This window comes from Siphateles boraxobius, unplaced genomic scaffold, assembly GCF_051911475.1.
Source record: "Siphateles boraxobius isolate OS27281-9 unplaced genomic scaffold, OSU_SipBor_1 29, whole genome shotgun sequence".
Taxonomy (NCBI): Eukaryota; Metazoa; Chordata; class Actinopteri; order Cypriniformes; family Leuciscidae; genus Siphateles; species Siphateles boraxobius.
The window spans coordinates 14,792,814-14,810,782 of record NW_027508908.1 but is presented as its reverse complement, the minus strand read 5'-3'; the positions used below and the strand labels follow the sequence as shown (position 1 = coordinate 14,810,782).

Genomic DNA, 17,969 nt, shown 5'->3' with positions numbered 1-17,969 from the left:
TGCCCGCCGGCAGCCTGGCATGTTGACTTGGTTGGTTACAAGATTGTTTGTGACATCAGAAACTCCAGCGATTTCAACACAGGGGGTCTTTAACAGTTTGAAACAGACTCACTCAGATAGTGAATTCTTCAAAACCATTTCACAAGCTGTGAATCAGTTCACAACTAATTCCTTTACAATGTCAATGCCACAAGTCGTTTTTCGGTTATGTACGATTTAAATTGTAATTTGTCAACTAAAAAAAAAGAAAAGACAATTGGCTAATATTGGCAAAATATTTAATTTTAGGAGTCCATGACTCTCTTGTAAATTTTTTTTGGTCTGAAGGCCTATACTAAGAACATACATAGTCACAACGTCAGAAAAGAAAAATGCAAATATTATGATGTACTTGTGCCAAGGTTTAACAAATGTTTAAAACAAGATCAGAGAGTATGTTGGACTCCCTGCAGAAAAGAACAGGATGGTTTATCGTGGTTAGATGCTAGTCTAGCTGGAGATCCAGCATTGTCAAGATATTCACTAGCAAAACTGGTTAACCAGCATGGTCTTTCTGGAAAAGAGGGTTGAGCAAGATAGTCATGCTAGATGAGCTAGTTGAGAAGCCAGGTGTACACACCAGCATCCAAAACACAAGATTTCAAAAGGTAATGTCTACAATGTAAGAATAGCGCGATCTTACCTGCGTGCCCTGCACTGATGTGAGCTTTCATCTCGGCCTCGTCCACACCCACATACTCACAGGTGCTACAGCAGAGAGAGAACATCCACTGCTCTTTGTCCACATGAAGAGACATATGACTAACAAACTGAGCGTTAAACTCAGTTTGGAAGCCGCAGACGTGGCAGCTGTAGTAGTAGGGGCAGTTTTTGAGCTCTGGGCCATCGTTGGTCACAGCGGTAACAATCTGCTCAGCATCTGTGTTCACCAGTTTGACTGAGTGGATGGTGAGGTGCTGGTTCAGGTTGGCTCGGCACTTAGCTGCGTATGGACACAAATGACACTTATACTTCCTCTCTTCTGAAAACAAAAGACAAACAGAAAAGCTCTTATAAAGCAAACAAACAGATAGATGATGTTTATAAGGTGTCCCTATTCTAAGATCAGAAGATCTCCACTCTTGAGATTCACCATCCCTACAGGACTTTATATTTATTTATTTGTTTTGTAGTCCAGACTGATATGTATTTGGATGGACCATCATCAGACAGCTCATTGATGCTCCTCAGGGACCTGCGGGATGTGATTGTTTAAGGATCAGGCGAGGCTGGTCATGGTTGTGTTGTGCTCCAGGGGAGCTTAGAGCTAAGGGAGACTTCCTTATAGCATAATAATTACTTGGGTACTTTTCCCACCAGGACTAATCAGTAGCCTAATCTCTTTAAAGGAAGGGTAATCTAGTCCAGTGAACCTTATTTACTTACGTACGGCATTACTTGTCCTAATGACAACATACACTGTTGTTGGACACGTATGTGAAAATATAACATTCAACAAGCTTGATTTTCAACAGCTCAAGCTAAATGTTGTTGTAAACCGGCAGATGCCCTTAATCTGGTAAACTGGTAAAGGCTGTTGGCCAAGTAAGTTCTAGTTGTGATTACAAACATTAGTATAAATGTAGTACTACAATGGTCACCTGCTCACAGGGCAAGTCCTGCTGAAAACACCAGCTCATACCAGCATAGATGGTGGACCAAAATGTAGCTGGTATAGTTGGTTAACCGGCTTAGCCAAACTGGTCGAACGGTGTTTGTAAGCATGAATTCTCACCTGTGTGTAGGGAGAGATGCCTGGAGAGAGTCTGTTGGCGACCAAACACTTTGCCACATACAGGGCAGGGAAAGAGCTGTTCATTGAGTCTCCATTGGGTGAGTCCATTTCCTGGCTCACTACCCTGCTTGTCTGGATCTGCATACATTAAAAAAAAAAAAAAAAAAAAAAAAAGATAAAATCCAACAGTTAGTTCTGGTTCTCAAATCTAGTCCAACAGCACTGGGATGTTCACTGTATCAGTCTGCTTGTCTGCACTCCCTGTGCTTGAGTTTAGACTATTGCTCTTGTGATACTTCTTAAGTGATTTATTTGGTCTCATTCTAATTTGAATCTTACAATGTTGTAGCAGTGATTGCTCTAGACATCCTTGAGATCACAATACACATGCTATACAAAAACATTTACTTCCTTTTGATTTTGTCTGACATTCTTAAAATATCCTACTCTTGTGAGAAATGGGGACTAGTAATTGCAGATACAACCGAGAAACCAAGGGACCTTGAGGTTGGCAAGAGGTCAGTGTGTGTTCTGCCACTGTGTTGGATAATATGTTGATGAGTCTATACATCCAGATCAGGGAGCCAACAAGGTGTTTTTTTTATCTTGACATTGGACTGTGTGCTCCTTTTTCACCTTTCATTAGAAGAGCGAGAGAGGGGGAGAGAGAGAGAGAGAGAGAGAGAGAGAGAGAGAGAGAGAGAGAGAGAGAGAGAGCATGCCACACAAGTGGAGGAGACCAGCTGAATTAACCTTCTGATGAAGGTGGTTGGCTCGGCATCAAATTAAAATGCAGCGCCACACCTTTTCTCTCCCCGGAAAGAGGGAGAGAGAGATAAATAAATGAATAGATAAATAAATATATAAACTGAAGAGAAATTCCGTCATCATGCAACACAGCCCCTTCAAATAATGTCTGGCGCAATATGAACGCCTGCCTGGCCATTATTTTGTATGGAATGAGAGGCAGAGAGGATGCCAAATGTTAAACAATGTTCTTTTACAAGCCAAAACAAAACAGAAATATGTATACTTATTTTAAAAAAGTCCATGATTTACAACAAAAAGGGTCTTTAATCATGTCAAGGTATTCAGAGATGCATGTTTTGGGTTTGTAGGTCATATCAATGACTCAAGGGTTTTTAAGTTCTGCATGTACCGCAACATTCTGATCCTTTCAATAAACATGCAAGGGGCTTTTGGATATGCAGCGGGTGTGTGCCCGTCCCTTTGGACTTGTGGTTTGCTCATAAATAGGCACATTTTTTACAAATGCTGTCATAAGCAATGCAGCCTCAGGATTGATGGGGGCATGGCGAGGAAAAGGGGGGCAAGTGGTTGAGGAGAAACGGCATTTTTTTGGCATATCAGAGAGGACTTAATGGTGGCAATTAAAGAGCAGATGCACTGGCCTTGGACGCAAGACCTGAAGGACATTTTCATGTGGCTGCTCGTATCTGCCAGAGACCAAACCAAAAGTCCTGATGGGAATAGTGTCTCAAAGTGGCCCAATGGGAGGGGTTGTCTGACTTGTCAGCACGTTTCCTCAAGAAGTCACAGGGAACGATGCTTAAAGTGCCCCTTTACTCCTCACACCGATCTTGGTTGAAAGACACGTCTCAGGTAAATATATATGTCTACAGGGCAATCTAATGTCAGGGTGTCAATTTCATTGTTATCCTGCACAGAGATGCCAAGGTTTTTATTGGTCCTAGAGAGCCCGTTAAAACTAATGTAAGCCATCTATCCTATGTTAAGTTCTGAAATCCATCATTATTTTAAAAGACATATGGATAAGTGATGTCTTGCTTGCCCCTCGATTTTACTGCTGATGTATTACTTACCTCTGAAAAAGGAGGCACTTTACTTCAGTTTTAAGCCAACAGAGGAAAAGTAGGAAAATTATGTCCCAGAAAAAAAAACTTTTATTGCTCAGACGCAGAAGAAACTCTTTCATAGATCAATGGAGTTCTCAGTTATGTTTTAAATAAGTATCAATTTCTAAAATTCCTTAGGTGAAATAAAAATAGACACAAATGAGACAATTGTTGATATACAGTAAAAGTATAGCACTTGTATAGCAATGTGAATTGTATAGCTCAGATCATTTGGCCTTGAAAGAATCTGATGAGAAATATTTGAAGAAAAAAGACGACAGCATTGCAACTGCTGCCACAAAGGTGAAAGCGAGACTACCTACATTAGAAAAATTCTTCAGTTAAAATACTATTCCAGATTTGTTGTAAGCTCTCTCTATGCCTCCCTATACTCGTGTTTTCAGTGTGATTAATAGGCTTTATGACGAACATCACACGAACAAAAAACAAAGCAGGTCTCATTACATGCACTTGTCTGAAAAAGTGTTGACGGCGATATCTATGGACATGTAAGGTAATCAGCTTAACTAGCTAGTTATTTTTATTGTTGACCTTCTATTCAATATAAATATGTAAATGTTATCGAAAAGAAGAAAAATAAATTAATCTGCATATGTGGTGGACATCTTTGCTCGCTCCTTTGAAGGCATCTTGAGTAAAACTATACATACAAAAGACCTGAACCGAAAGCAATGTGACATGTTTTACAGAATACCGAAGTTAGTTGAGCATAGTTCAACTAGTCAACATAGTTGAATTGCTTTATTTAATAAATATACCGATAATTGTTTTATTGTGAATTCTTTTGACCACAATAATCACATAGTGAAAATCTGATATCCCAACCCTATAGTGAGATATACAGGTATATTTTTATATCAGAAGATAAATCAGAGAAATAGACTTTAAATTCACCATTTGCTCTCCATTTAATTTCACTGCTGACTAGGAGAAAACAGATATTTAAGAGATTTATTTTCTTGGTGTGCTGAGCATTAAACCATCTTTTCCTCATTTGAACAAAAAGGGATAGTTCACCCAAAAATTTGAAAAAATATGTCATCATTTACTCACTCTCATGTCTTCCAAACCTGTATGATTTTCTTTTTCTGTGTAACACAAAAGAAGGTACTTCAAATCTACAGTGGTCACAGATATTTCTCAACATATCTTATTTTGTGTTCCAAGAATGGAAGAAAGCCATACAGGTTTGGAACAAAATGTCCAAAGCGAGGTCCCCCTCGCTGACCTGCACTGCATAAGAGATAAAATAGAATATTTTATCACAATAATTCCTTTTTTACTGTCTTTTTTTATCTAATAAATGAAGCATTGCGGAGCATAAGAGATTTTTAAACACATTAAAAAAAATCTTAACAGATCCCAAACTTTTAAATGGTATAGGGTATATTTTGAAAAACATCAACAGTTGTCACAGATATTTTTCACTATGTCTTCTTTTATGTTCCACAAATGGAAGAAAGTCATACAAAAATTTTGAATCAAAATGAGGATGAGTAAATTACAACAGGATTTTAATTTTTGCATAATTTATACTTACATCTCCTTACACCTCTGACACCTTTGAGCACTTGTTGATATGAAACTTAATATTACCGGATGATGTTTTTACCATATTTCAATCTTAAAGATTCAACTTGATTAGTATTGCCACACTACCAGCATGAATTAGCATCGCTAAACTGCATAATTAAATAAAGATGCCATGTGTGTGCCGTCTCCCAGCCGTCCCCCGCGCTGACCTGCACTGCATAACAGCTTTAATCAAAACTACAGTGGGTGTTTTGCCCTCTGCTTCAATCTATGAGCGAGTTTAGAAAAGGCAACACACAATCAGACACAGGGCACTGAATCAGCATCGTCACCCCGGGGGCCCACGGTTCCACTGAGTCACACTGCTCAAATGAACCTATGCGTCTGACTCAAGTTCCACCAAGCGGCAGTGCGGCGTGATGTGATGCCGACAGCTCTGGTGTGACACAGAGCCTGGGGGCTGCCAGGGAAAAGATGGCACTTTCCCACTATACCTCAGTGGGGGGACATGAGCGAACGGATGCCTGCGCAATGCTTATGACTCTCACCTAATACCTTCATTTTCTTGTTGTTGATTCATTTTTCTCAATCTATCTCCCTACATCCCTTTTGAAAATACCAGCATTGCTGGGAGCCAATATATGTGTTTTTGGAATGCAGATGACAACCAGGCTTCTTAACAAGCTTAAAGCATTAGTTCCCCCCAAAATGAAAAGTGTAATTTACTCACCCTCATGTCTTTACAAACCGGAATGACTTTCTGCAGAAAACAAAGATATCTTACCGTTTAAAAGTTTGGGTTCAGTAAGACTAAGTAAGAACTGAGCAATATTAAATAACTACATGTACTTACTACAGAGTTACAGTTTGGGTTAGGGTTTGGATTAGGGTTAGTTACTTGTAATTATGCCTAATGTAGTAAATGTGCATGTAGTAACGTTTAACTACGTCACCTTAAAATAAAGTGTTACTCTTTTCTTTTTCAAGAAATTCATATTTTTATTTTGCAAGGATGCATTAAATTGACCAAAAGAGAATTTTGTTTATTTCTATTTAAAATGAATGCTGTTCTTTCTGTTTACCAGTAAATCCTGAAAAAATATTTTACTGTTTTTTTTTTTTTTTTTTTTTACAAATAATTGCAGCCTTAGTGAACATAAGAGACTAATTTCAAAAACCTTTTACAAATCATACAGATAAAAAACTTTCGAACAGTAGTGTATTTTGAAACCAGATACTTTAAAGATTGTTTCAAAGGTTTTTCTCCATATAATGAAAGTCAATGGGGTCCAAATAGTTGTTTTGGACCCCACTGGCTTTCATAGTATTGACAAAAACCTTAGAGCCATTCTTTAAAATATCTGTTCTGGGTGAGTAAATGGTAATATAATTAACTATCCAGCTGGCTCCTCGTTCAGTCAGCTGTATGCAGGTTAGCAAAACGTTTGGGGTCAAATGTACAGAATTCAAGATCTTGCAACAAAAAAATGAAGGCATTGACGCTTAATTAAGACACTACAGCATCTACATCAATGCCTTGAAGTGGTTAATGATTTAATTAATGTTATTAGAGAGATATGAGACAGCCTCCGCAGTGATGCTGAAGATGACTTGGGGCAAGAGGCAAGGATAGAAGATCACTGTTACGCACAAACACACACAAAAATGACACAGACCCAATGAACTTAAGAATACCCATGTAATTAAGTGAAAAATATAAAATGAAGATGTAAAAGCAGACGATGATGTTCATTTGATGCATATGTGCAACATAAAGGCCATTTTTATACAAAAATTATTAAATTGGCCATACAGACACACACAAACAAACAGTGATTAAGTTTATCTTTGGCATAAATACAAAACTATTTTAGAGCAATTCATTAATTTTTGACCACGGATTGTGCTGTTAAAAATAAAAAATTAGAGCTCTTTGTCTTAACTAAGGAGTGGGAGTTACTACCCACACCGGGTCATAAGGTGTTACGACTCTTAGCAATGAAAACGCCAAAGAGAGATGGAGTAACAGAAAGAATTATAAAGAAAAAAGAGAGATAAAAAAGATGGGCATGGGTCAGAGCCGCTCTTATGTGATTTGTGTACGTCTGCTTTGTGTCTGCGAGCAAGAATGAACGCATGCCTGAGTGTGTAGTGAATTAACTTTCACGCACCCTGGACACGAAAAACCCAATCATTTTTTCATTAACTGGTGTAGGGAATCGGGCCAGGCGAGCGCAAACTAATTACCCTTTGCCAGAGGGGCCAGTAGAGGGAGGCAGGGAGTGCCAGCTGCCCAGTGCAGCGGTCTCAAAGCTGAGTGGGAGCACGACGGGCCTCTGTAGCCTCACATTAGATGAGAGGGGCGGCCTGTGTGCATAGATCTATGTAGATGTGAGCAGGGTCCAAAATGAGCACCAAATCCACATAAAATTACTTATTAATGTACAGTAGCTTAAAAATTATATAGGGCCTACATCAAACTGTACAAATCAGTGATGCCAGACACATACAAATATTTACTAAAAACATGTTGCGATATAGATGTTTTGTTTATTTTGCTTTTACCTAAGTGGAATTATTGGATCAGAATTATTCGAGTTTTTTTCTCTAGAAGTTGTTGAATATTCTTCACACTAAGGCTCCAAAACATATTAGGAATAAATATCATATTACATGCAATGTTTGTCATTGTGGCAAGCAGTGAAGAGCCGAGAGCCGTGGGAAGTGAGTGAGGCCTTAGTGGTGCGAGTGCTAATGTGCTAAAGTGGCGAGTAAAGTCTCGAGTCCCACGGAGGAGCTCCGGAAGGATAAAAGGAGGAGTCATGACAGTGGAAGACCAGGCCTGGACTTTATGTTCCTGTCTTCATCTTCCCTGAACTTGAACATTTTTACAGTCATGAATATGCATAGGAAACACTGAAATAATCCCAACAAACCCTAACAAAAATAAAATCATGATTAAAAATAATAAAATATACAGTGTCACGAGGGTCTTTCACAACGAAGGAACCTTTTCATAGTTCCTAGAACTATTTGCAGAAGTACCCGGATTTTGCCGTGTTCGCACCGCAGGAACTAGGGACGATTTTAGTTCTAGGAATTCCTTTTGGAGGAACTAAATTAGCTCCTAGCCTCTTACTTCAGAGTAGGGTCTAAACCAGCACTATAGTAACTACCAGTGAAAATAGTGTACGCTGATTGGCCGAAGGCATGCGAAACACCAGCGCCCATCATTTAAAAAAAAGCTGTGTACACCCCACAGATTATAGCCTATTTATTTACTACAGAAACTAACTCTATGAACATGGAAAACAGTGATAGATGGGCCTTTTAACCTTTACGCTAAGGAGAAAGTCCAATGCAACTTTGAGGGGACCGAGCCAAACATGATCATGTATTTCTGCTCTGCTAGCGACACTGGACATCAACCACACGGCAAACGCTAATAACTTTTCACTACTGTCTACTTTCTTTGTGTAACAGATCTATCTAATAACGTATTAAACAGATCATAAGCTAATGAAGAATGGGAGCGCTGTGTGCTCAGGCACTGGTGTTCTTAGCGCCGTCAAAATAAAGGTCCGCCGCGCAGTCAAAATAAAAGTCACAACAACAAGCACGGCTTACATCACTTCACAGTTCCTACAGCAAGCAGGAAAATGTTCCTCTGGGGAACCTTTACTTTTCGGAGAACCACCCTGGTGGCTAGTTCCTAGAACTGCCCAGTGCGAAAGCCCCTATGGGCAGTAAGAAATATTTATGACCGGTTACTAGGTGTCAATTATGTACGCTGAATGAGTGAGGTAAGGCTCTTGTCTGGTGCGGAGGAAAGGTTCTTACCTTGCTGGGCAACCCTGCCTGAAGATCCGGCTTCAGCTGGGGAAGAGCTCTTGGAGCGCGTGCTGAAAGGTGATTGTCTAAAGCGGTCGTCTAGGAAAGGGCTGTAAAACCACAAGCTACCATTAGATTCACTAAATGTGCGAAGCTAAATTCCAGAAGCATAACAGGCCCACAATAGCAAACCTACCTGTGTATACCGATTGATGCATTGTCTTTGTTTTCGTTTGCTTTACTTACTTTTTCTGAAAAAGAAAAACACAATGGAATTAAACTGAACCGGTTTTGTAATGTTGTACTTAAAAACATAATTTACCACAAGTAGGTGTAAAAATTTTAATTTTCTTTAATAAATATGTTTTTTTTTGTAGAACTATTCATAAATAAAGCTGACCAATTATCCATCCCTGATGAAAAAAAAAACAATCATTGTTTTTGCTGGTAGACCAACATCCAGTTTCACCAATATTGCTATAAAATAGTTTTTTTCCCTATACAATTTATTTGTTAATTTCAATCTTATAAAAGTCAATAGTTGCTAATATATTCAATGAATTCAATAATTTTATAATAAAACAAATTGTATTTTACAGTCACAATTTCAGTTGATTTTATAATGTCAACCAGCTAGACCAGTATAAAATTCCTGTTTTCCAGTAAAAATAGAAACATCTTTAAAACAAGATACATGTACTTGAAACTGCATAAATATATTCAGAACATGTATTGAATTCTCATTTCCAACAATTTTTTTTTCTTGTTATAAGAAAAAAAAAATCTAGCAAAACTTAGTGGTGTGTATTTTTTTTATGTTTAAGAACTCAATACATTTAAGATTATTTGAAGTCTTAGTATATCACACAATTTTACTTAAAAATGTTATTTTGTTTTAAGGATGTTTAGATATTTCAAAAATTTTAATATGCATACTGATTTTTTGACAGTCTTTTCAGCAGGGATTGCAGTGGTTAGGTTTTAAAAAGACAAACTGCATTTAAAATATCAAATACAAAGGGGAAAAGAGAACAGTATCTCATGTCTGTCTGTCTATCTGCCTGTCTTTCTCTCTTCTGGTGGTCTGGTAATGACCTTGCTCCCTGGGTGGCACTTCCTAAGCCCCCTCTCCCTGACACCCTCTCGGTCACACGGCTCACAGAGGATGGAAGGGCTCTCTGCGTTGCCATGACGATGCTGCACAGGAGCAAGAGGGAGAGAGAGAGAGAGAGAGAAAGAGAGAGACAAGGGAAGTGTGTGCAACCGAGTGTGCTTGAGCCAGAATGTTTGAGAACAATCTGAGGGAGTCGAGGGTTGAGGGGTTATACATACACAATGTGCAGCTACACACCACTCCCATGGGGTAGGGGGGAGGTGATAGGGTGCGAATGGCGTGCATGTGAGGTTTGTGCATGTATATATATATATATATATATATATATATATATATATATATATATATATATATATATGTGTGTGTGTGTGAGGGGGGGTTGTGATCGGCTTCTGAGGTGCTAGGTGGCATTTAAAGAGAGCCGTAGCTGGCAGCGAGGAGCGCTCGGGGCAGGTTTGTCACTGCTAATCCTCAGAACGCTCTTGGAAGAAAAGCTCAATCCTCCCATCATTTAACACCACAAATATCCCTCTACTTTCTAGTGTGTCAGTTCAGCAATCAGAGAAGACGATGAAGAAGAAAACATGAAGACTGTTGCTGCAGAGAGCTCTTTTTAAAACATACAGTCCACCCTGTTTCTTCTTTCAAATAGACTTACCAGACAATTTGAAAAGCAGCTCAGAGGCCATTTTGACTGATATGTCTTGGGAGAAGAGGTCATTTTGGGGGCGGGGCAAGGGATCTGGGAGGTTGACCATGGGTTCCTTCTTCTCACATGCCCCTGAAGTGCCAAAGCCCAGCAGATGAGAGGAAGGTGGGGCCAATTCTAGGGGCGGGTCCACTTCCATAGGCTCCGCTTTCACTATGACGTTCTGGATGCAAGCGTCTTTGTTATTCTCTGAAAACGCAAATTAAAAAGAATGTTATTCCATTTGCAAATGACCATCATAACACTGATCTAATTAGCATTGCATGCTAAGAGATTTCAACAAACAAAATTGTTAAACTTCAGCTTCAGACAAAGATTTCAAGTAATAAAAGCTTTTTGCAGAAGTGGCAGATCAATGAGTAGCCTATATTTGGCAACTGCATCACTGGTGGAGAGTGGTGTCATTTGCGCATGTGATAGTCAGTGGCAGTACTGAGGCGAGATCGGACATACGGTGCTCGAATGCCTCTGGATTTTTTCAACTTAGTGGAAAAAGTTACCACTAAGGTCTCAAGTCATTTTGAATGAAACTGAGAAAAAAAAAGAGCAACACAATCCCATGAAATTGCAGCCGATCCACCACAGGTGATAATATTTATGTATTTAGTTTCCATTTTCTATTGTAATATATTTTAAGATGTAATTTATTTCAGTGATGGCAAAGCTGAGTTTTCAGCATCATTACCCTTAATGTCTTAGTCTTCAGTGTCACCTGATCCTTCACAAATCATTCTTATATGATGACTCGGAACTCAAGAAACATTTCTTATTAAAATAAATGTTGAAATTAGACGCACAAGAATGCATAAAGTGGGTAAAATTGACCCGACATGCTGTGGTTTTTGAAATATTTATCAATAATCAACCCTCATCAATGTAATTTTTATATTTCTTGGTCATAGGATGGGACATATTTACATTGTTGGTAATGGTATCATTACGTAAATAATGCATTCCATGTCCTATGGAATTTTGACTCAACACAATTTTTGTATACATTTTTTGGCAATAATATTTATTTTCTTGAAACTTTTATGAATTACTTCTACAAAAAAACAAGAACAAAACAGTAAACTTAGTTAAGGTATTTATCTGATAAAATAATTGGCAAAAAAAGGAAAACAGGTTTGGTAACACTTTAGTTTATGGTCCAATTCTCACTATTAGCTAGTTGCTTATTAGCATGCATATTAATAGGATTTGGGCTCATTTTTAGTACTTATAAAGCGCATATTAATGCATTATCCTGCATGACCATATTCTACATCCCTTAATCATACCCAATACATATACTTAACAACTACCGTACTAACTATTAATAAGCAGTAATTAGGAGTTTATTGAGGCAAATGTCATAGTTAATAGTTAGTTTATAGTGAGAATCGGACCCTAATCTAAAGTGTAAACCACAGGCTTGCATGAAAAAGCATACATTAACAACAACAGAATCAGTTATTACTATTTAATTGTTTATCTCTTGTTTTTGCATGTGTTCATAATTTCTATGTCATTGCGTGATGAAATATCCCATAGAAAGTCATATAGACAATAAGTTAAGGAAGGACCTGTGCCATAACTAGGCTCTCTTTAATTGGGCCTGTAAACACCCTGACAATAGCATAGCAATGTCCTGGTAATTACCCACATTTTCTGCATTGTGCTAAACCAAGAAGCAAGATTTTGTAACATTTAAGCCACCTGGCCAAAGGAAGAATAGACATCAATCCACTGTCACGTGCAACATATTTAAATTTGAGCCTGGTTGTCCGCTTTGTGACTCATTTGATTTTTAAACCGCTACAGAGACAAGGGCATCATTGAGATAAGGCTTTTACCAAAGGCGGGTCAAGCTGAAGCAGATGTCTATAATTTGGCTTTAAAAAGGGGGTTTAAAATCTGGTCAAAATGACTCAGAATGTTTTTTTTTCTTACTGACTGCTCAAGGCTAAGCCAAAGAGAAAGAGAACAACAAAACAAAGTACCTCCTTCAAATAAAATCAATTCCTTGTCCATCTCTTAAAAAAAAGAGAAGATACATAGTGCCAATCCAAAAAATGCCAAACTTTGGCTGGATACCTGGCGCTTTGCGTTTTGTTTTTGTACATTTGAAGTCATAAAGTGCAGTGGTTTCAAGCAGAACACGACAATGAGGGTTAAACTTGACAGTATATTTACAAACTTCTAAAGGTTTCAAGAATGCTCTATGGTTAGCCAAAAAAAACATGCAAGCGCCACGACAGGGCAAACAAGACAGACAGTCAGTGAGCTCATAGGAACGCCACAGTTCTTTTAATCAAAACCAGCTCTTGTAAACTCACTCAGCCTTTCTGATATAGAAAAACAAAGAGGTCTGCTCCCTGTGTTCGAATCTAAAAAAAGGAGGGTAGAAAAACGTTTAGCCTGTTCTTCTTATCATATCAGACGTCTGACAGTATGTATAGCTGAGCGGTAGATGGCATATGCTTCTCAGGGTTGACCACGCTTGATCAGACAGCTGGGGAGGGAGGCTGAGGGGGCATAATCATATGAAGTTTGTCTGGCCGGAGACGAGGGAGCAAGAGATTGTGGGTAGGCCGGGTGACCTCCACCCCTCCCGTTAACAGCGAGTGTTATTGGGCAGGGTCTGTCGGAGTGTTGTTGTCTGGCTCTGACCTAGATAGTGAGTGAGTACAGTGTATGTTTATAGTGTCCGAGCGTGTGCAAGAGTCTGTATGCGTTTGTGTGTGTGTGTGGGGGGGGGGGGGGGGTTCAGTAGTGTGCCCAGGTGTCAGGAGCTGGAGGAGGCAATGGCACACGGGGACACTGACAACCACTAGCCCGTTAATCCCTTAATAAAGTGCCTGGAGCCAGATTGAGGGCCGGGGTCATTTAGGGGACACGCAGTCTCACAACACAGACACACACACACAACTGGGTTCAGTGACGTCAGTAACTGCTTTCAAATGCATTTGTACGCATGTACTGTACGTAGAAAGAGTGATGTAGAGAGCGGGTCAGAGGAAGAGAGCACAACCCCAATCGGCAGTGTTTTGAAAGCATCTAAAATAGCCAGTGTGTTAGATATGCAAAATTATCATGAGTAAATGTGCAAATACAGAAAGGAAAATACAAACAAACACACAATGAGAGCGCACTAGTGCAGGGAGGTTAAACCAAGGCTGACCAGTGTCAATTATCTGTTTAGCCATCTGGTCTATCAAAGATTCCTGCCTGTTAAATCTCTCCTGTGAGCTCTGACAGTCTTACACCCAGCGCAGATTCATGGAAAACAAATAGAAAACACAGACACGTCGATTCTGTGGAAACGTGGTTAGCACATGTGCTACAGACCTGTTGAGTTTGGCTGCTTATGTCCTTATTCCCCGGTAGCGACATCACAACAAAATTGGTGCAGTGTTAAATAAAGCCTTAAAAACTCAAAAACACATATTCTCCATGGATGTTTGCAGTTTCAACAACTGTACCACGTCTCTTTTGGTTGCACGGGATGAGAACACATTTTGTTTTATTTCTTGGGTCAAGAAAAAGTCGGAGTGTACAATATGCACTTGAATCCGAAGTAAAGGATGCTTTCCTGTTACATATCACAGATGCGCACTTCAATAAGCCAAAAGAGTGCAGGTTAAGGTGTTTACATGCCAGGAGAAATCAGGGTAATGGGCAAATTTCTAGCTGTGTCGATCAGTTTTTGCTTAAGCCATTTATGACCTCACGCTGATAAAGGAAAATGGTTTAATGCATTTACATGACCACGCGCATTGTAGGCTTAAGCATAATAGGTTTAAAGAATGTGTATGCAAATGCATGATGTCCTGTCTCTGACAACGAAAGGTGGGAGAAGGACAAATGAATACAAGCAGCTTAATATACTGTATGTTAATTGCCTTAATGTTAATCACACAACAAACTGTTTGTTTTTTCACTGACTAGAGCGCCCAGCGACCGACGTTGTTACGTTACTGTGTACGTCGCCATACTTACATCTTAGCTAGAAACGCTTGCAAGTACAACATTACTTTGGGATTATCTCTAACTCGTGTACCAAGAAGGCTTTAAAAACAATTGAAATATGTAAGTCTTTTAATCTTTTCCTTTGATATGTAATCTTTTCTGATTAGTTATGTACCCCTGTCTTGTGTCTTTTTTTTCTTTCCGTTTATTTGTTCTATATTGTGACTGTTTTCTTCTTTGCTTACATAATGTTTTTAATAAAAAAAAAATAAAAAAAAATAAAGCTAGAAACACTTGCGCCAACTTCAAGCATTACAATTACAATGGCGGACTACATCGTGTTTCTGCAAATGTTTCTCCTGGCTTTGCGGTCAGAAAAGATATTTAGAACACATCTAAACCCGCACCCAGCCCCCGACGTAAGCATGACGTGGTAAAAGAACGGTTCTAGTCCAGCAAAGAGTTGGTGCCGCTTTGGAACCAGTTTTCCTGGCCGAGAACCGGTTCTTTGGCTGTCGAAACACAAAGAACTGGTTCGCGAGTAGGCACCGGCTCCGAAACGGCTCTCAAAATGCTATGGTGGAAAAGGGGTATAACTGATGCAGTTCTAAACTGTCTGTAGTTGATCTAAAACCTTTACTGGATTAAAAAAAAAAATCATGTTAGGTTTGGTTAAAATTAATATGACTTCACATTTCTGTCACGTTCAAGGCAATGATCGCACGACACGGGAAATTCAATAACAAAGTCTTTACTTGGAAACACCCAGGAGAATGCAGGAATCAATCTCATATAACATTACCACACAAACACAAACAATACCATACAAATGACTGAGGACTTAAGGGCTTAAATACCAGTGCACAGTTAACAAAGGAACTAAATGAATCACAGGTGAATGTAATCAGTCACTAAAGAAACTAACTAGCGAACAGAACTCAGGTAGAGCAGAACAGGTAGCAGAATATAAAAAAAAAACTAAACCAAAACCGAACGAGACTGTTACAATTTCCTTTAAGTCAGCTTTATGCTATTACTCTTCATTTTAAATAATACTTCATTGTTAATTTGTAAATGCAGCTTTTTAGTTAATTTGGGCTCAAGCAAACTGCATGTTTAATAAAAGTTATCAATAAAATAAGGAAAAAGACAATTAGGACAATGCTGCTAAAAATAGCTTTAGACACCATGTCTCACCACAGGACATGTAAACTTGAAAAAAGGATTTCATGTCAACTACCTATAATTATATTATGTCTTCTTTCACCCACCAGTATTTCTACGTCAAACATTTCAGAGGCGTCATATAAAAAAGCAATGAAGGTTGGTGACAAAGACATGCGTCGCAAACTTCATCACCCTCATTTAGACAATGTAGGCATGAATCAACCATCGTTGGCATCGCATTCGTTTGGCATACTAAACAATCTGACAGCCTTAGAGCATTAGTCATTCAACACATGCAAACCCCACTTGTCACATGCACTTTGATGCACTGTACAGTAGCCTGAGAATATGAATTTGGAGATGAGACCGTGAGAGAGAGAAAGGGAATTGATGCACACAGAAGAGATGCAAATAGCGAAAGGAGGTGGAATCGTGATGAAGCAGGTGAAATCAAGATAGAAAATTGGGATTGGTTACAATGCTTGACAAGTGAACAGTCAATTAGGCAGTTTATTCTTGGAAAGATTGTGTCTTTAAATTTATTCCATTTTAAAGTACCACTAGCATTTAAGGCAGATTAGTTGGCTAGTCGATGAAGCATCAGAGGTGCAGACACAGAAAAGAAAACAAAAAACGAGAGTTAAAGAGGAAGAAAGAGACCCGAGAGGGTGAGACGGAGGAGAAGGAGAATAGAGAATGAGGTTGTCATTCTGTACTACGTCTCCTCTGGCCCGACGGAAAGGATGACCTGCTTAGACACGAGGTGAAAAGTTCAGCTGCTTCAAAGAGGTCCAGAGCAACCGCAACCCACAAAGAGACAAGGGAGAGCTGATCCCAGACCAGCGGCCGAACAGCCTCTCAATAATTCAGCACATCATGATGCAACACTCACCTCAGCTCAGCCGGAGAGAGAAAGCAAGAGAGAATCAGTGCTCCACATGCCCCTGAAGAGGCTACTGGATGGATGCCGGGTTGTGTGAGATGCAGAAAATGGTCAAATGGTTGTGCAGGCTTCATAGTGGTTGCATTTCATGTGGAGGTGTATCTTCACTCTAGATGGTGAAAAGACTGTCTTTTTGCAGTCATAAAATACATGCGGGGTAATCTTTTAAGCTGGGGATGGGTAAAGGTGTTCTACTAGTCATGATCCAACAACCAAGTAGGCAATTGTTTTTCCTTTTTTGGGATGGAGCATTTAACGGTCATGGTTCAAGTGATGAATTTGGAAATAGTTTGTTATGCTAGTTAGATGTTTGACAGTTCGTATGGTAAAAGCCTCTTAAGACATTGTGTCACTAAATGCATCTTTTTTTTTATAGTCTCAAAGCACAACTTTTGTAACAAAACCAACAAATCTGACCTTCAAAAATAAATTTCATTATAATTACTGTTGGATTTCCAATCCCCTGCTGTAAGCAATGTTTTTTATTATTAATCATAATCTGTAGGTATTCATGTTTTGGTATTCATTCAGATTCATGTTTTTATTCAACTAGTTTAGGCTAAATCTAGCCCATTTGTAAAAAAGTTGAATATTTGTCAGTTACTCTGTTAGAGAATTATTATATGTTTTTGCATTCAACCTAGCCATTTCTTAATAACTAATGAACTATAAATGCAAACGAATGTCTTTGGCCATTGTGTAACTGCTGATTTTTCAACGTTTCATGCCACAACTTCCTTTAAATCAACTAGTCCAGAGGTTTTTAAACTTTTCAGGCCAACTACCACCATACAGGTACCAGAGCATGTGAGCGGAGCGGTAATACTTCCTCCTGAGCGGAGAGTGCCTTTCTGAAGATTCCGCTCCGCTCGCTCCGTCCGCTCAGCGCCGCTCGCTCTACTCAGAATGCCCTATTGTGATTTGGTAGTTCGAGAATCGGTGAATTAGCTAAAGCAATAGTGGGTTGGTTATGGAGTTCAAATATATTTTTTAAGGAAGTTGCGAGCCTTATGCATAACATGCATCTTGTTTGTGTGTGCGTGCATGCG

General features: G+C 39.1%; 1 protein-coding gene across 5 annotated transcripts in view; it reads right to left on the bottom strand.

Annotated features, from left to right (window-relative positions):
- The window catches only part of znf827 (zinc finger protein 827), a 93,815-nt gene that overhangs the window by 21,393 nt on the left and 54,453 nt on the right, over positions 1 to 17,969 (bottom strand). For all 5 annotated transcript variants that reach the window (XR_013207824.1, XM_077246650.1, XM_077246649.1 and 2 more), the window contains exons 6-10: positions 10,809 to 11,048; positions 9,233 to 9,287; positions 9,046 to 9,146; positions 1,775 to 1,912; positions 683 to 1,021 (exon numbers count right to left, since the gene is read on the bottom strand). Coding sequence is in view for 4 of the 5 variants with exons in the window: in XM_077246650.1 (XP_077102765.1) it covers positions 683 to 1,021; positions 1,775 to 1,912; positions 9,046 to 9,146; positions 9,233 to 9,287; positions 10,809 to 11,048 (873 nt within the window). In the remaining variant the exon portion in view is untranslated. The remainder of the gene's footprint in view (positions 1 to 682; positions 1,022 to 1,774; positions 1,913 to 9,045; positions 9,147 to 9,232; positions 9,288 to 10,808; positions 11,049 to 17,969) is intronic.